At 42.4% G+C, this 19736-nt stretch overlaps 1 protein-coding gene and 1 pseudogene across 1 annotated transcript in view; one reads left to right on the forward strand and one right to left on the reverse strand.

Moving 5' to 3' along the window:
* Positions 1 to 7872, reverse strand: part of LOC103731055 — a 68238-nt pseudogene extending 60366 nt beyond the window's left edge.
* Positions 1 to 19736, forward strand: part of Shroom2 (shroom family member 2) — a 154838-nt gene that overhangs the window by 60592 nt on the left and 74510 nt on the right. The window contains exon 2 of the mRNA XM_008829359.2: positions 8069 to 8220. Coding sequence (XP_008827581.1) covers positions 8069 to 8220 — 152 coding nt within the window. The remainder of the gene's footprint in view (positions 1 to 8068; positions 8221 to 19736) is intronic.

Genomic DNA, 19736 nt, shown 5'->3' on the forward strand with positions numbered 1-19736 from the left:
GATTTTTGCGTCCTCTGTGCTACTGGGGCTGAGTGTATCTCATATTGTACCTGCCTCCCAGAATTTATGTCAGTGTTGGGTGACAAACCAGCCAGTAATTAGAACAAAGAATGTTTAATGTAAATCAGAATTTGGTGAATTGGATCTGTTGCTTATTGTTTTGTCTTTATATAAACAAACTTGAACAGTAGCCATGGAGGCTGGAGGCTTTGCAAAACAAATATTTTCCTTATGTCTATGGCTCTTTATGAAAACTTTATTCTGTTCATGCACTTCTAGTCTAAGCTACTCAGGATGCTGCCACAGGTTGCTTGAGCATGGAAGTTAGGGACTAGTGTTAGCAACATAGTGAGAAATAATTGCTTTAAAATTTTGCACTAACTAGTAACTACTAAAGGTAAAGAGAACTCTAAAAACAAATGTGAATAGTATATGAAGGGAAACACTGTACTTCCAAGGAAGAGTCAGGGTATGTACGCAAGAAATCTATCCTCTCCAACCACCCAAAGCCTAGCTGCACTTGGATTTCTAAGTGGTGTGTGTGTGTGTGCGCGCCCATCTCTGTCAAGATGTGAGCTGAATCCTTGGAAAATGTAAACAATAATCTTTTATTGTCCAGTAAATAGCTCCCATTCAGGACCCTGCCCACCTGCTTGTACCAGACTTGCCAGTCCCCATAGTATCCATGTATATCTCGGGCTCTGACACTGTGAAACCCTTGGTCCTCCCTGGTTCCTGTGACCCTGTCCTCCTGTCAACCTCCAAAACCACCTTTTGGAGCTCTCCCATGACTCCTCCTCTCCCCATCCCATCATTTTCTACCACCTATACAGGCACTTATCTGGGTGGTGTGTGTGTGTGTGTGCGTGTGTGTGTGTGTGTGTGTGTGTGTGTGTGTCTGTCTGTCTGTCTGTCAGCCTGTCGATCTCCCCCCCCTTGGAAAGGGGAAACATTGAGTAGGGGTCACAGGCCAAGTGGCAAGCAGGGAATTGAAGCTCACTAGGAGGCCGTCTGGGGTCTGAAAGTTATTACTGTAACTCACTGGGAAGCTGCCTATGGGCTGCCAGTGAAACTTACTAAGAAGACACCTTTAGGGCTTCTGCCACTAGTTGTGCCACAGGCTGACCGTGTCCCACAGGTCAGGCAGAGAGGAAAGCATGGGGTTTAAGGAAGGGAAGCCCGTCTTCCCTTGACATCCCTGTAGCGCTCTCTGCTGACAGTACTGAGCAGGTACTGGCTGTGGTGCAGGAGAAATGAGCCCAGAATAGGATGCTGTTTCTGAGCTGAGGGTGTACACTCTGCATCACCGCTCTGGAGGGTCAGCTCAGGATGTTTTAGATTTCAGGATGCTTCTAGATTTCTTCCTTAGGCACTCTGCCTCTCTCCTGTAGTACTGTTTTTACTAGTTTTGAAGTTGATGCAGTGCCTTGGTAACTGGCAGTGTGGGAATCATTTTTTTTTCCTCCAAATCTTTTGTCCCTGCAGGACTGTAACTTTCTCCAGCGTGCAATGGTGTTCAAAAAATGCCTTCTGGACTTTGCTCTTCATGAACTGTGTCTTAGATTGTACTGACATTGTCTGGAGTACCACCTTGTCTGATTGACTGTCAGGGATTTCCTAGGTACTTGAGTCTTCAGACCATCACCCCATCTGGAGAGGAGGCACACACTGCTGGGCTCTATTTCCATCACCACAATAGTTGTGAGTACTTGCCACAGAATGCTCATGTCTTCCTGCCTTCCTGGCCAGCTGGGCTTGGTGCTGATATTGCCATCTTCCTGGCAAAGATTTCCAGCCCATACGTGGTTCTCATAGTCAGAAGAGTGATCAAGTGGTTTTTGTTCATTAATGACTGTGCAGTTCCTGGATCTTGTGCTGGCCTTGGGAAGCTGAGGCCTCAAGGACACCTTCCCTTCATATGTATTGGTGGCTACATGCCCCTTGGCCCTGCGCTTGAACTCATCACCGAGCCATTATCTCCATTGTAAGCGTTTCACTTACCTGTCTCTGTCTGTTTCATTTGATCTGTCACTTTGCATTTATTTATTTACTTATATTTATGTTTATATGTATGAGTGTTTTCCATGCATGTAGGTAGGTCCATCCATGTCATGCAACACCTGCAGATATGAGAAGAGAGTGTCAGATCCCTTGGAACTGGAGTTATAGGTGGTTGTTAGCTGTGATGTAGGTGCTAGGAAATGAACCCGGGTCCTCTTCAAGAGGAGCTAATGCTCCCAACCACTGAGCCATTTTTCCAGCCCCATGATCTGCCACTTTGTCCATGCCATATCTGCCTTTCTGTGTCTTGGGGCCAATGGTAGCCTGGCCCTCATTTCAGGAAGGGATGAAAGGATTGCTAGACCTCTACATAGTTTTCCCCTGAAGTCCTAGAGGAGGAGTGAAGGAGGGCATTTCTCAATCTGCTTAATCCTCTACCCCCAACCCGAGTTAGGGTTCCTTTTTAAACGAACTCAGTCCATGCAGAATAAGTAAGGGACCTAAGCAGACAGAGCTGGAGATGTCAATATTCTCTCCTAACAAAAGGTACGGTGTGGCTCTGCACTTAGGTTATTTTCTGGAAGGTGAAGTGTTCAGAAGATGATTACAGCTGATAAACTGCAGGTGTGACTCATGCTTTTCAGCATCATCTCGGGCTCATAAAACAGCAAAGTAGTTGTTCCTTCTTTCATTTTGATGAGTGGTCATTGGGATGTTCCATTTCCCTGAAGGTCAGACTTTCACATGAACATGGATGACAAGGCTCCTTCCCTGTACCACCTGAGACTCCTGTTTACCCTAGGCCTCTACCCTGCATCCGTTCAGAGCTCTTACCTTTTGTCTGGAGCACTGCACAGGCTTTAGGGATGGGTATGCCTCAGGGTGACAGCAGCTCTTTTTGCCACAAAGTCTCACTATATAGCCCAGGCTGGCCTCAAATTTGGGACCCTCTTTCCTCAGCCTCCCCAGTGCTGGGATTCTAGATGTGCAGCACCATGCCTGGCTCTTGCCCTGGTATTGTTATTGCTGAAGAAATTTGTTTTGAGTGCAGCTGCGAGACTAGCCGTCCTGAAGCAGAAGTTTTCATTTGAAGTTCATGCTTCATTTGTTTGCCCTCCCTCAACCACCTCCAACTCCCTGCAGAATTGCTGCCCACATTCTGACTCAAGGTCAAGTTTCCAATCTCGCTTTCCTCTGTTCTCTTCACACAGTCCTGTGTATGCTTTACACAACGGCCCCTTGACTCATCCCCCTGGCATGCCTGTTTCCTGCCTGCCCGTTTCCTCATGTCATGACCTCCATGGAATGTCCTCCCTAATCCTACTTTCTTCCTTTCAAGTTGCCTCAAACAGCATTTTCTGTTTGGAGAGCCTTTTCATCTCCACCCCACAGCTGAGGTGGGCATGGCTCTTCACACTCCCATTCCACCGGACTGATGCATCCATGCGCACCTGGTCCTCGCAGGCCACATTCTTCTGCCTTACTGAGTTTTCATCCTTGACTGTAAGGGTCTTCAATACTGACACCAGTAGTTACGTTGCACATGCTGACCTTACCTTGCAAACACAGGATTACAGCATAATAAGCTTTGTATGGAAATTTTGTGTTTTATGTATTTGTTTGAGACATGGTCTCACTCTGTAGCTCAGGCTGGCCATAAACTCACAGCTTTCCTGAGTTAACCTCCTGAGTGCTGAGATCACAGATGTATGCCGCCCATGCCTGGCTCTTTTTGCAGTTCTGTAAAACTTGATGTACTCTAGGGATGGGATGCTGTCAGCCACAGTTATTATTCTGTGAAAATCAGTGCCAGGTTTAGGTTTCTTTTCTGGTGCAAGCCTGATTAATGATGCTGAACTTGGGATATGAGATGAGTTGAGTGTATAATGGAAATTTGCAACCCTTTTTCTTCCTTAGGGTAGCAGCATGCCTACTCACCTTCACCTTGCCCTTGCCCTGAGTAACCACAGCTTCCATGGCTTTGCACATGCTCCCTTTTCCTCTACGAATTGCATGGGCTTGATGAGCCTCACGTTCTTGTCCACTTCACAGAGAGTGGGAATACTAGTTGGCAGACTTGGCTTCATGATGGCCTGTTCAGAAAGACCAAAGAGACCCTTCAGATGCTTGATGATACCCCAAAGACTATTTCAATGGGCTGAGATCAGGACCCCATTCTCCTACTTGATTCGATGGACAGTTCTTCATTCAAGAAGGTCAGTGCTGTGGCACTAGTGTCCTTCAGACTCTCAAAGGAGGATAGCTGATCTTCAGGGAGGTGTGCATACCTGTGATCCTTACTGATATTGTGGTAGGAGGGATGACTGGGCTTCATTGGATATGGTGGGATGTCATAAAAGTGCCTCTAAATCTTTTTACCTGTGCCCCAGTATGTTTGCTTGGCAGCAGCTTCTGCTTTATTGAGGCCAGTCAGCCCTCCATAGTGTTACTCATTGGGGTGCCCGGTCCTCTCCACTGGCAGCCACATTAGAGCACTGTCCTCCAGCACTGTCCAGACCGTCCAGATTGCTATTTTCTTTTTTTAAAAAAATATTTTATTATTTTCATTTTATGTGTAAGAGTGTATTGCCTGCATGTATGTGAGTGCACCCATGTTGTGCAATGCCATGGAGGTCAGAAGAGGGCTTTGGATTCCCTTGGAACTGGAGTTAAGGATGGTTCATAGCTGCCATGTGGATGCTGGCAATCGAACCCAGGTCCTCTGCAAGAGCAGTCAGTGCTCTTAACCGCTGAGCCATCTCTGCAGCCCCCAGATTGCTATTTTCTATACCATGGTAATGCAGACATCAATTCAAAAATTGCCTCATAATCCTAGTATAAAAACTGTAAGTTTTAGTTGTTTAAAAAAATTTCCTGGGGAGATTTTTTTTTCTTGACCAGGAAGCAAACACAGAAAAAAAATACTACTTTATCTCCTAAACACAACCATGTTTTTGTTTGGATATGAAGAAGGGGTGTGGTTGAGGGAGGTTAATGGGTATTGTGCTTGTAGTTGAAGACCTTAAGGGATCTTTGCAGACAGAAAGTAGCAGGTGTCCTCATCTTTACAAGAGAAGGTGGAGGATTCAGATGGGAGCACTCTGTCAGAATGCCTCAGGACTTGTTATACAAGCATTTGTGGGAATGAGATAGAAAAACACACCCACGAAAACCCACTCATCATGGCTTACTCAGACACAAGTAATGTGTCACTCTGAGGAAGTGCTGCTCCAAAAAGCCTCTCAAGCCACATGTGGTGGCACACACTTGTAATCTCAGCTCTCAGGAGTTCAAGGCCGGTGTGGAATGCATTGTGAAACGCGGTCTCAAAAAAACTGATATAGGGATATAGGTCTATACTAGAGTGTTTGACTTGCATACACAAAGTCATGGGTTTAATGACTAGGATCACAGGTCTGTCACAGTGGCTTTGTCTAAAGATTTTCTCAATGTGGAGTGGAGAGATGTCTCAGCGGTTAAGAGCACTGGCTGCTCTTGCAGAGGACCCAGGTTTGATTCCCAGCACCCACATGGTGGCTAACGACCATCCGTAGCTTCAGTTCCAGGGAAATCCAAGACCCTCTTCTAACTTTGCAGGCATTGCATGACAGGGGTGCACTTACACACATGCAGGCAATATACTCATACACATAAAATAAAAAAAAATAATAATAAAGATTTTCTCAATGTTCTTGAATTCAGTGGTATTAGGGTGAAGGTTACAATTTTAAAGTTTAGTCCATATGATTTTTATACAGGATTAGAATAGTTTCCTTTTAGATGTTGAAGATTAAACAACTTTTTCTTGTGTTAAAATATGCACAATATAAAATTGATTGTCTTACCCGGGTGTGGTGCCACACACCTCTAATGCCAGCACGTGAGAGGCAGAGGCAGGCGGATCTCTGTGAGTTCAATGCCAGCCTGGTCTACTTGGTGAGTTTCGGGTCAGCTGGGGGTACAGGGAGATACCCTGTCTCGAAAAGATAAAAAAATAACAAAACAAAAATGATTATCTTAACCATGTTAAAGTGTATATTCAGTGGCATTAAGTACATTTCATGCTGTTGTACTATGATTACTAGTGTCCATTTTGAGGACCTTCCATCCTCACAGATTGAAGCTCTGGTCCCGTGACACACCAACTCTCCATCCCTCCCTCCTCTTCCCAGCCCCTGGGAACCGCTATTCTACTTTTTGTCTCTCTATGGTTTTGACTACTTTGGTACATCATATAAATGGAGTTACACAGTGTTTGTCCTTTTGTGTCTTGCTTATGCTTTGTAGTATAATGTTAAAAATCTCCATGTTAACCGGATAACCGGACGTGGTGGCGCACGCCTGTAGTCCCAGCACTTGGGAGGCAGAAGCAGGCGGATCTCTGTGAGTTCAAGGCCAGCCTGGTCTACATAGTGAGTTCCAGGACAGCTGGGGCTACAGGGAGACCCTGTCTCAAAAAGACAAAAAAAAATGTCCATGTTGTAGTATATGACAGTATCCTATTTTAGAGTGTGAGGGTAGTGGAAATGGAATCTTGGAGCCAGGCCGGTGCTTTACCACTGAGCTACATTCCAACCCCCTTGTTTTTACAGGTGTGTGTATGTTTGCATTTTTCTTGTATGTTCACCTATTAATGGAAATTTGGGTTGTTTGCATCTAGAATTCAATGGCAAGACCAAAATTAGTTTCTTTTTATCAATCCACCAACTAGAGGCCCAGACGCTTACCAGATTGAAGGGTCTTATAGTGAGATTCTGCCATCTGGCTTCAGGGAGTGACCCCAGCTCCAGTGTTGGGATTTTTCTTTATATCCACTCTGCATGATTCTCACTCTTATTCCTGGGTTTTGGGTTATCTCCTCTGCCATCATGTTCAGCAGTCCAGGATCTGTTCTGGGTGCCTATTCTTCCTCCTAGTTCATCCTCCCATGGTCTATGTTCTATCTAACTTCCTTTGGTGCTCACAACCCCATCTCCAGGGTTTAAAAACTTCTTGCTTCTGATAATGCATTTATCAGCTGATAATCATTTCAGTCCACGTATAGGCTACCTTCCCTTGGGTCCTACCCTCAGACAGCCAATTGCCCATCATCCTTCTACTTGGGCAGCTCCTGTGTCTTTCACAGGAGACTTGTCAAAACCAAGTCTGTATTAGGTATCACTTGTATTTTGGCTATACATGGTTGAGTCTGTCTGGTATACATGGTTAACTAAGTCTGTCTGGTATGATGTTGGGATAAACTTATCTAGATTTTGAAATGAGATGTTGTTGGATGAATTGCTTCCTGTTTTTTCTAGGAGTGGTCTTTTATCTGTTGGCTTTGTTTGAACCTAGGACCTCATCTATGTAAGACAAGTGCTCTACAACTGAGCCCACACCACCACAGTCAAACTTGTTAGAGACTTTTAAGACATATTTAGAGCAGGGTATGCATAACACTGACTACTGAATATCTTAAAATACATAGCATGGCATAATCTGGTTTGAACTATGGTAAAGATTTAGGTATTAGCAAACATATGGAGAATTCAAAATCTTAATGGACAGCTAGTGGGAAGCAACATGTTGCAGTTGCTTTGTAAAACAAGTCAAGGAGGGGGGGAAGCTTGTAAGCCATGGTTACTCCATGGTTTCTACTTTGATTCCTGCCTCCAGGTTCCTCCTTTGAGTTTTTGCTTTGTCTTCCCTCAAAGATGTAAGCTGAAATAAACCCTTTCTTCCCTGAGTTGGATTTGGTCAGTTTTTTTTTTCTTTATCACAGCAACAAAAGACAAAGTAGAACATACTGGTTTCTGAGGCTTTCCATACCTTTCTAAGTGAGCTTATGTCCTGGGGGCACTGATCAGGATGAGGAATGCTGTGTAAGGGCATGTTAGTGGGACCCTGGTCCTGCAGGGCCAATGGGGTGAGTCTCAGGACCTGTTCACTCCAAGCTTCCTGGACTTTCCACTTCTGGTTCTTCCTGAAGCCTTGTCCTGGATGAGCTGTGGGTTTACTGTATTCCCCCTCACATTCGAGGGACTTGCTTTTGTTCTTATGGCTTATAGTGCGCACGTCTCTGTTACAGATTGAAGAAGGAAGCAAAGCTGCAGCGGTTGACAAGTTACTTGCTGGAGATGAGATCGTATGCATCAATGACGTAGGTCTGTCAGGGTTCAGACAAGAAGCAATTTGCCTGGTGAAGGGGTCCCACAAGATCCTGAAGCTGGTAGTCAAAAGGTGAGCTGTGTGCCTCTTCTGTGTTCACTAACACAAACATGAGGGGGTAGAATGTTAAAATGCTGAGTCTGGGTGGCTTGTCTGTAGCATTGCAGAAATCTCATTATCTATATGCACTTACATGACCTTCACACTCTGTCGGGATGATTCCAGGATCCCTGTCAGATACCTGAACCTGCACATGCTCAAGTCCTTTCTACAAAATACTGTAGTATTTACATGTAACCCATGCACATCTTCTCATAACCCAATGCAATGTGAATTCTATTTCAGTAGTTACTCTTACATCATTATGACAGAAATTCCTGACAGAGGCAACTTAAAGACATCAACACTTATTCCTTGTTCATGGGTTCAAAAGATTTCTGTCCATGATTGTGGAGAAGGCATCATGGAATTCATGGCAGTAGGAGTATGTGGCAAAGACTCCTCCCTCACATTTTTTTCTGACCAAGGAGCAGAAGCGGTGAAGCAGAACCACAGGCTGGGTTAAAACTGTCAAAGACTCCTCTTTAGTGACCTTCACGTAGTCAGGCCCCACATCCAAGAAGCTCCACAGCCTTCACAATAGCACTAAAAGCTGGGGGGAAGAGCCTTCAAAACATGAGCCTGTGAGGGACATTTTGGATTCAAATTTTAAGTTACTATATTGGATTGCTTAGGGATGGATGACAAAAAAAGTTGATACATGTTTAGTAAAGATGTAATTTTTTTGCTAAAATATTTTTAAACTGAGATTGTTTGTGGATATACAACCCTTAGACACAGGGCTAACTCTATCTAGATCTTGGCCAAAGTTGAACCCAGCATCAAACCATTTAAAGGATTCCTTATTTTATACTACTTTTTTAAAACACTTTTTAATCAAGTGAATTTGAACACTCCTTTCTTTGGCAATATCTAGAGCGTTCTATCAGCAGAGAGAAAACTCTGCTATTGCTCTCACTGAGGGGATATATTCTTACCTATTGTTCATACAAGGTGGTGGGCTGCTGCTTTTATTTTTTGTGCATGAAAGACAGAATGATTGCATCACAGATACAAACACCAGCTATGGCATTTCTTTTTTTAATAATTTTTAAAACTTGATTTATTAAGTTTTATGTGTTTGTGTGTATTAACCTGCATGTAGGTAAGTGCACCTGTGTCATGCAATGCCCATGTCAGAAGAGGCGGCCAGATCCCCTGGGACTGGAGTTACGGACAGTTGTTGGCTGCTATGTGGGTGCTGGGATTCAAACCCAGGTCTTCTGCAAGAACAACCGGTGTTCTTAAGTGCTGAGCCATCTCTCTAGCCCCCAGCTATGGCATTTCTAAGCCATATTGCAGCATTGTTTAAAAAAGTCAGCCTGACTCTTAGGAATCTGTCTTTAAGGCCATGAGTGGACCTGAACTACTGAGAACTTGTTCCTTTAGGTTTCTCTCAGAACTGTTCTCTTAAGCAAGGGCTTTGCTCATTCTTCATTAAAAATAGAATCTCTTGGTATGAAATGGAGAAGTAAAAGTCAGAGCCTTATTAGAGAATCTTGCCCTTTCTTATCCCTAGACCTAGACCAACACATCAAAAATAGGTGTTAACAAATTTCTCTCATTGTTTTCAGTGAGATAAGCGCTGTGTTTGCTGGGGTTTGTTGCTTTGATTTGTAAAAAACATGCATATACACATTCCTATAGTATCTTGGGTGGAGGCAAGGAAGGGTCAGAGGGATTAAGGTTCTAGGTCCAAGCCAGTCACAAGAGGAGCACATGGCTCAGTGAGCTTGTTTACGTTATAAGCAAGCTAAGAAAAGTCATTCCCACAACCAGCCACCAAGCATGCTGTGCTGAGGGCTGAGGGGAGTAAGCTGCCTGTTCCTATGAATTAGATTGAGGGTAAGAGCTTGGAAGAGTCTAAGAAAATGAATTTATAGACACAGTGCCTTTATGTATAGGATAAAAATAGTTTTTCCAGCTACAATGAGAACATTTGTGTTATATTGTTTTCAGAGAAAAAGAAATTTGTACATTGGTTTTTGTGCTTGGCTAACGTAAAGTGACTACATCTCTTTTGTTTGTTTTCTTTGTTTTGAGACAGAATCTCACGTAGCTCAGACTGATCTTAAATTCACTATGTAGTGAGTTTATGTAGTGACTTTGAACTCTTGATCCTCTTGCCTCCACTCCTTAAGTGCTAATATTATAGCTAAGTCACTCTGAGCTACATGTCTTTTTTGATATAATGAATGCATTCTTTAAAAAGTTCGCTGTAGGGGCTGGAGAGATAGCTCAGTGGTTAAGAACACTGACTGTCCTTGCAGAAGACCCGGGGTCGAATCCCAGCACCCACATGGCAGCTAACAACTGTCCGTAACTCCAGTTTCAGAGGATCCGACAGCTTCTTCTGTCCTCCAAGGGCACTGCACAACACGGGTGCACTGACTTAAATGCAGGCATAACACTCATACACATAAAATAAAAATAATAAATAATTTTTAAGAAGTTGGCTATAAAGTTTAATTAAAATGTTGAGGCAGAGACAGGCATATCTCTGTAAGATTGAGGCTACCCTGCTGTACGTAGAGTTCCAGGCATGCTAGAACTACAGGGAGACCCTATCAAAAACCAATAGATAGATAGATAGATAGATAAATAAATAAACAAATAAATAAATAAATAACAACAACAAGAAAAAACAAAAACGTTGAGTCAAACAGTTTTTGCAGTTTTTAGCAGAGAGTTAAAAAGACATCCCTCGGAACTTTTCCTTCCTCCCTCTCTCTTTTTTCTTTTTTTCTTTCTTGCTACAAACAGTATCCAAGATGGAGGTTTAGACATGAGGAAAGAGGATCTGGGGAGATGGTTTAGTGAGTAAAGCCTGGATGTGCCCACAAGTGTGAGGACCAGAATTCGGATCCTCAGGCTCTGTATGAATGCAGGGCAGGTGTCTCGCATGGTAGCCTGCCTGTAGTCCCAGCACCTGGAAGGCAGAGACAAGGAATCCCTGAGGCAAGCTGGCAAGCTACACTAGCCAAGTTAGTGAGCTTTGGGTTCAACTAGAGAGAGAGAGACCCTGCCTCAATATATAAGGTGGAGAGTGATTGACAAAGATACCTGAAGTCAGCTTTTGGTCTACACATACACATACACACATGAGCACACATATGCACACACATACCCACACAAAACAAATGAGGAAAAAGTATTCCTTGTACATTTATTTATCACACCTCATTTCTAAGTGGGATAAGCTATTGAATACCTTTTTGTTTTTGTTTTTGGCGGTGCTGGGACTCAAGCCCAGGTCCTTACAAATGCTAAGTGAATGCTGTACTGGTGAACTACACCTGTAGTCCTAAACATCTAAACACTTTTTTGGGGGAGGGGGGTTTCATTTTGACACCGGGTCTCCTCGTAGCCCCAGCTGGCCTGGAACTTGATATGTAGACCAGGCTGGCCTCGATCTCGGAGATCCACCGGCATCCCAGTTCTGGGATTAAAGTCATGTGCCACCATGCCCAGCTTAACATCTAAGTACTTTTAATAAGTCTTTGTAACTCAGAAGATACAATCTCAGAATCACAGTTTCTGATCCATTTGAGGAAGGAACGTGGGGTGTAAGAGGTGCTATCATAGTACCACAATTCCTTGATTGCCTTTTGGAAAGAAGTCCTTTGTTATTATGAGAATCAGTTAGATGTAGTTTTGAGAGGAAACTAATTAAAGAGGTAAGAATAGGTGTCACACATTGCCACTGTGGATTGTCACTGGCAAAAGGAGTTCTCTCTTGTTTTGCCTCCTGTATCTCTCACTTACTTGTTCAGAATAGTGCCAGAACCCTTACTCTTTGACTTTTACTGTTATCTTTTGAATGTCCAAGACACAAGCTTTGATCCCTGGGACTTCTCTGGGTATCTGAATTCTTCGCAAAAAAAAATTTTGAGTCAGAAGGTATGTGCGTAATGAACATGCAAACAGTTTCACAGCCATCCTGCTTTTGATGTCAAATCTAGTGTAAGGTGTTTTCAGTGTGGTTTTTTTTCCTCTCTAAGTGTGGTAGGGGAGAACAGTTTCTTATTTACTTCATTTCTGTAATTATGAGGGAAGGTGGTCATCACTATATGTGTTATAATTTGTTTTTTTTTTGGTGGGGGAAGACTCTTCAAATGTATAAAACTATTTATTTTTCTTGACAATTTAAAAATAAATTTAATAACAATTTAAGCTGAATACACATTAAGTTAGTGTTTTATCCTTCCTATACAGCTGTTATAAGGAACTGCTCCATTCAGCTAAAATCTAATGAATGCCATCAACTTTTCTTGCCTTACTTTTCTGATCAGCATTAATACATACACATAATTTTATTACTTTTTAAAAAATGCTTAGAAAAGCTACAATACCATAGTCCACATAAAGGCCTTTAAAAACCTCAAGTCCCAGATTGTAGACATAAGGGCAAATAATGACGGCATTCATATTAGGAAGAGCCTCCTGCTAAAGGATTCAGTACTAAACAGGTTTCGAAAAAAGAAGAAGAAATAAACACAACTTTTAGTACAAGAACTTTTGCCAAATTTCATGAAGTTCATTTGTCACATTTTTAAAGGGTTTAATTTTATTTTTAAAGTTAATGATTAAAGTGATGGTAGTGAAAAATATACTGAAAATATGAGAAGTTGATATAATGCCTGAAAGTGTGACTATACAATACAGCATTTAAAACACAAATATTAGACTTTTCCTTCATTTAGCAGATTCCATTTTTTCTCTGCTAAACTCTTAAACTAGTAATGCTGCTATTGAAATTCATATTTCATATCTTAGAAAAACTATTCTCATTTTGAATGTTGTATTTCTGTATTTTAAATGGACAAAAAAGTCCCTCTTTAAATTATTGTAACTCAGAGTAAGTCTTCCTCCCCAAGTCAACTATATTCTAAAAGAGAAAAATGACAACCGTTAGATATATCTGAAATGTAAGTGAAGTTTCAAACAGAGATTTGAAAATTGGAGTTCTAAAAATGTTTTGCATTTAAATCGGGTCACTAGAATTGGTGTGAAGCCTTATCTTCACTATTTTGAGGATGTAACACTCTCATGTAGTGTATATGTTAAGAAAAATTAGTTTGCAGTCATGCTTTATAACTCTTAAAATCTAGAAAAACAGGTAATGAGGCGCTCTGAGTGCCAGCGAAGCCATATTGTTCGTTACACATCAACATTAGACATTCCATCCCATTCCACTACCTGTAAAACTCTCGAATTTTCTCTTCTCATATTTCTTTTGGTATTGCATATATTGAAAGAATGAACTATATTCACTGAGATCTCTGGGCTGCTGACATTCTTGTTGGAGAAAATCTTGTATGCAAAATGGCAGATTTCGGCTTAGCAAGATTAATTGAAGACAATGAATACACAGCAAGACAAGGTGCCAAATTTCCAATCCAGTGGGCAGCTCCTGAGGCCGCACTGTATGGTCGGTTTACAGTAAAGTCAGCTGTGTGGTCATTTGGAATTCTACAGACAGAACTGATAACAAAAGGGAGAGTGCCTATCCAGATGTGGTGAACCATGAAGTGCTGGAGCATGTAGAACAGTAGAACGATGATACAGGATGCCCTGTCCTCGGGGCTGTCCAAAATCCCTCCATGAATTGATGGATCTTCGTTGGAAGAAGGACCCTGATGAAAGACCCACATTTGAATATATTCAATCCTTCTTGACTATGTCACTGCTACAGAGCCACATTTCCCACCAGGAGAAAGTTTTATAATCCAGTAACCTATTTTGTGTGCACAAATCTGCGAAGACATAAAGACCTTGTGTAGAGTTCCTCACGCATAGGAATCAAAAGAAGATAATCTTCACTCTGCAGGTTTTTAGTGGTAAACTGGAATTCCAGATATGGTTGCACAAACCTTTTTTTTTTTTTTTCCAAGTATTAAATCTAAAGTACCAATGATATATTTACCAACTTACTTCAGGGTCCAAAGAAAGTAGAGCTAAGATATTGTGACAGTATGGGTGAGAGCCTGGTAAGAAAGAGCAACAAGACTACTGTTTATGAGTCGTTTACTTTCTTTTTTTCCCCAAACTTGGAATTATTAAGACAACATTATTTATTACTATGGACAAAACTTAGGAGGTCATACCACAGTAAGATCTAAGATTTAGGAACCTCATGGGACCAAATCCATTCCAGTTTGTAAAAGTTTCTTGCATTTATTCTCAAAATCTTTTCTGTTAAACAGTCAACATGCAGTCTTAACATATGCCTCCTTTTGTGTGAAAATGGGCCAAGTCTTTCAAAAGCAAACAGTGGATTATAAGCATCATCTAAAACCTGATTAAATGTTAGACCACAGCAGTGGGATTTGAAAGGATAATGCACCCCGTTCACACTCATATTCATAGAAGTGGAAAGTAGAAAAAAAATTTCAATTCAGTCATTTCTCACATTGTTCAATTTAGAATAATGAAGGTAATTAGAAAGCGAATTAATCTTTTATAAGGTTGTGTTGATTTTTTTAATGAAATACTATTGAAATTATAGTGTACAGTTCAAGGGGAAATCTTATAATCTTTATACAGCATGAAAAGTAAAACCCAGCATGTAAGCTGTCTATTTAAAAAATAACCTTGGTACTGGGAGATGTCATTCATGTGCTCTTATGGTGATGGGCTCTACAGATAGAAAGCATCACTAGGTCAGGGACTTGAATGCACTTTTGTTTGTGTTGAATATAGACTAGGAAAGAGGAAAATGTATTTATAATTTGTTTTTAAGCTAGAATTATGTATCTAAGGATATCAATAGACAGGCTGAAGGCTATTTAAAAGGTGTTGGTGCTTCCTGGGAAGCAGAGAGAGGAGGTCATCGAGCACCTGCTGGCAGGTGTGTAGCTGAGGAGGCATTTAAAAGACTTTTAGGTAGACGAGTTAAACTTTTGTCCTGAGGACAAATGGAGGCCACAGTGGAGAACCCATGCTTTGTATTCCTCTTTCTCTGTGCCCCACAGCAACCACTTAATCTGCTTTCTGTTCCTGTGGATTAGTTAGCATTTACTAGTGCTTTATGTTGAGCTCCAAGATGGAACGTGCCTTCTCACACACACAAAAAAAGCTTCTGCACCTGGGGTGTGGCTCCGTGGTAAACATGTACTCAGCATGCCTGCCTGGGGCCCTGGTTTGAGTTCCAGCACTGAAAGAAGAAGCCTAGTATATAAAGAGTCACTCTGTAAGTGATTCACAGCCTGAGCTACAAACAAAAAATATCATATATTGCCCTACTTAGGGACATGACCAAGCAATGGACTCCCTGTACCAGCCTACCTATGGTGACTAAGAATTAGTGGTGAGGGGGTGCATACCCCTGTACAAAGTACCTGTTGGCATTCGAATAGTAGTCCCTGCCTAGATTCCTCTCCCCTAATGGTAACTGTTCTCTGCTTTTATTTCCTGTACTCCTTTTAGTATGTTTAGTGACTGGGGACTAACAACCCCAGGATAAGATTTTGGTAGGCCAGTTTCACAAAGCAGTGGCATCTTATTTGATGAGGCCCTGGCAATCTAGTCCTCACTGAGAGGAGGTCCTGGGACAGTGATGCTTGAAGAGACACAGTGATGTAGCTCTCCCCCGCTAAAATTCTTTCATAGACAGTAGAGAGCACGTGGTGCTTCTCTCTCAGGGCTGAAGTTCTCCAGCGAGAACACACGTTCTCCTTCATGATGTCTAGGTTGCATGTGGGCCTGTGGGCCATGGGGTGGTGGAGACTTTACAGGAGCCAGATCAATGTTGCAGCCATGACAGAGCATGCCTACCATGCTCTTTGTCCTCTAAGGGGTGTGTTGCTTTATCTCTGCTTGGCCAAGGCAGTATCCCTTTGCAAGGATATATAGTCTTTTAGTTTGTATTTGTCTCTGTCTCTGTATAGTTGTCAACTCTGTGTTGTCCTCAGTGTGCAGTTCTGCCTTCTGGAGATCTGATGGGCAGGACTGACATGGGTCTGGGCTCTGGGATTTTCACAGGTCATAGGCTGTTTTGTTGGGTGACTTCATTATTTGGCCAGTCATTGACTGAAACAAATTTGCTTGGAGAAGAAGCTGAGGTAGGCAGAGACCAGAGGATCTAGAGTAGAGTTCAGCCTGGGTTACAGAGTGAGTTTAAAGTCAGCTTGGATAACATAACCAGATTCTGTCTCAAAATTAAATAACAAAAACAAAAACAAAAATCTTAAACGGAGAGGGCTTGGAATATAGTCCAGTTAGTAGATTGAGTATTTGCTTAACATGCGAGGCCTTGGATATCTTTACAATGAAGTATACCTACTACCTCATTCTTAATCCCACTCTGTGTGGTTTCTGGAGCTGTTTTGTTGGGGCCACATCATGATAGTGTTGATTCTACTACTTCTTGTCTCTTTGCTAGCAGCTATAAACCATTTTGTGAATCTAATTATATCCTCTAAGCTTGCATTCAGGAGCAGATTAGCACCAAAGCAGAGGGAGGTTTGTCTTTTGCCGGAAGCTGCAAGGTTAGGCCGCCTGTGCCCTCTGATTACACATTTGCAGAAAGCAGCCTTCAGATGCAGGGACAGTGGTCTTGCTTGCTGGGAGCAAGTTTTGTGCAACACGCATCTCTTTTCAGATGTGGTGGAGTTACATTGGCTTCTGCTTTAGACTGGTACTGTCTAGTGCTCCCCTCTGCCCTGGCACCATGGAGCTGGCCTTGAGCTGGTGACTTTGTGGCCCCAGTGATGAATATTAGCACAGACGTTCCTGTGCACAGCTATTTGCAGTGGTGTGGTAGGAGTGATGTGTTGACTGAGGCAGCCGCAGGTTGTACCTTTTATCCCCTTCCTCTTTTTTCTCTCCTTTCTTTTCCTCTCTTCTCCAGAGAGCCCTTCCTTGGGCAAAATTTCCCTAGAATGGAGACTCTTGGGAGAGTGCTACCAGTGTCAGGTGAAACCCAGGCTTTGGAGGATGGCATGACATTGTCTGTTCATGGTTGGGGGCCTTATTTCTATTCTATGAGAATTTGGGGGCATGTGGCTATTTGCTGCTGTGCTTATTTTCTCGTTGAAGTAGAGGAGAGAGATGCCAAAGTTTATGCTGTGATTTGTTTGGGCTGCTTTCCTGTATTTTCTGTATTAAAGTCAGAGTTGTTTTGTTTTGGATTTGGCCTTAATGTGTAGCTTAAGTAATTTAATTGGATGGATCTCTGTGTGAGACATTTCATTTTCTAGGATGAGGTAGAGAATGGCCAAAAGTTACTATTTTTGTTTTTCATTCTTTATTCATTGTAATAAGGAGCAAGGTGTTTATGAAGCCTGTATACATACTATAACAAAGGCATGCAGATGATGCTTATAAAATTTAATTTGGCAGGGTTACAGGTTAAAGATTTCTAATGAGCAAAAAAAATTACTTTGAAAACAGTGATGGCTTTCAGTTTTTAATAGTTTTTTTCTATTATTTTTTAGTTATACAAAATAATATAGTATTATAAAATTTATTCACACAGAGAGGCAAATTTCTGTACTTTGCCCCTGCTTGCATTTTGTTTCTTTTGGCTGGGGATTGAACAGAGGGCCTTACTTGATGCTAGTCAACAGTTTTCTTTACCATTGAGTCACATCCCAGCCCCATTGATGACTTTTAATATACTACAAGATGCATTAAGAGAAACTGTTATTTTGAGGGAGCTGGAGAGATGATGGCTCGGTGGTTAAGAGCAGTGGCTGCTTTCTCTGAAGACCCGGGTTTGGTCTCCAGCATTCAGGTCGGTAACAGTCGTCCAGTTCCAGAGGACTCAGTGCTCTCTTCTGGCCTCCATTAGCACTGCATGCACTTGGTGTATTTGCATACATGCTGGAAAAACATTTATACACATAAAAAGAAATCGATTAAAACGAGGAAATAGAAACTTTTTATTTACTTGAGATTTCTAGAGGAACCGGGAAATTTTTTTCTGTTTGTTTTTTGAGACAGTCTCACTAACTAGCATAGACTGCCCTCAAACTTGACGTGCTCTTCCCTCAGCTGGGATTATAGCTGTACACCTCAACACTCAGATGAGAGGAACTGTGAATTTTTTAACTGGCCTCAAATCTGAGATTATGTTAATTTTGAGGTCTGGGGAATTGATGTGAACCATAGCTTTAACAATTAAGTTAATGTGTTTGTTTATGGAGTGTTGTGTATGATAGACAAGCACAGTACCATGGAGTCATACCCCCCAACCTAAGTTTTTTAAAGGGTACTTGTCATGGGGCTGACCCAACTTCTAGGCCTCGGGTTTAGAAAAAGAGGTTTCTCTGTGCTGACTGAATTCTTATATGTAGTTGAGTTGAAAAGCGAAGTCTGCTGATGAGACTATGGGATAGAGTGTCTCAAGATGACCTCTCTTGATACTTGGGAGTGCCGGGAGGAAGGGGCTGGTGAGCTGCTGCAGCCTAGCAGACACCAGTGTTATGGGAGTGGTGGGGTCCCCCTGCTCTTATTGGGATTGCCTGGGCAGGAGGCCCATGTTTGGGTTACATCCAGCATGCGCTCACACTTGTTGTCACTTGTAAGAGACAAGTGGCTCCCAGAGATTCCTGCCCTGGCCTTGGGTTTAGCTATACTGGGTGGATGCCCTGTTGGTCTAGACTAGCTGCTTGGTCCAGATAGAAATGTACTTTCAGGTTTGTCGTGAAGAGACAGGGAGAGGTGATATTGGCAGAGCCATAAGCAGATGGCTGGCTGCCCAGTAGGTCATAGAGGCTGGATAACTGTCATCTTTTCTTTTTAAAAATTATTTCGTTTTATTTTATGTTATGCTTGCATGTATGTAAGTGCACCTGTGTAGTGCAGTGCCCACAGAGGTCAGAAGAGGTCATTGGATCCACTGGAACTGGAGTTATGGATGGTTATTAGCTACCATGTGCATGCTGGGATTCAAACCCAGGTCTTCTGCAAGAGCAGTCAGTGCTCTTAACCACTGAGCCCTTTCTCCAGCCCCTTATCACCTTTTCTTACACCTGTCCCATCAAGCCTGCTAGCACAGACACCCCTTGGTTGCCTTTGGGAAAGGAAGCAAGCACACCCCATCGTGTAGCACTGATGTTTTCTAGAAGGAGGTGCACCTTGCATTTTGTTCCCTTTGGTTCTGCTTCATTTATGCAAAGAAAGTGCTCATGGTGTGAGAATGGTTTTGTCTCCTGCCTCCCTCCTACCTTCTCAGATACTTGCTCTTCCTCCCCTTAGCTCATGGACGAGCTATTTCCTTCTTTTTCCTACCCAAGGTACTTGTTGCCCAACCTTCACAAACACCATTTAGAATAAGGTGCCTTGGAAGTGGATTTTATACTTAAGGGTAGCCTGTTCATGGCATTTGAGTCCAAAGCCTATTTAAAGCGAATGAAGAATATCATTAGCACTTTTGTTGATGTAGTTATGAAAGGTCTGACCATAACTCTGGTCATTCTGGGCCTGGTGACATGTGCCTCTAATCCCTGGACTCAGAAGGCTGAAGTAGGAAGATTGAGCCTAGA

This window comes from Nannospalax galili, unplaced genomic scaffold (assembly GCF_000622305.1).
Source record: "Nannospalax galili isolate Female #2095 unplaced genomic scaffold, S.galili_v1.0 scaffold414, whole genome shotgun sequence".
In the NCBI taxonomy this organism is placed as follows: Eukaryota; Metazoa; Chordata; class Mammalia; order Rodentia; family Spalacidae; genus Nannospalax; species Nannospalax galili.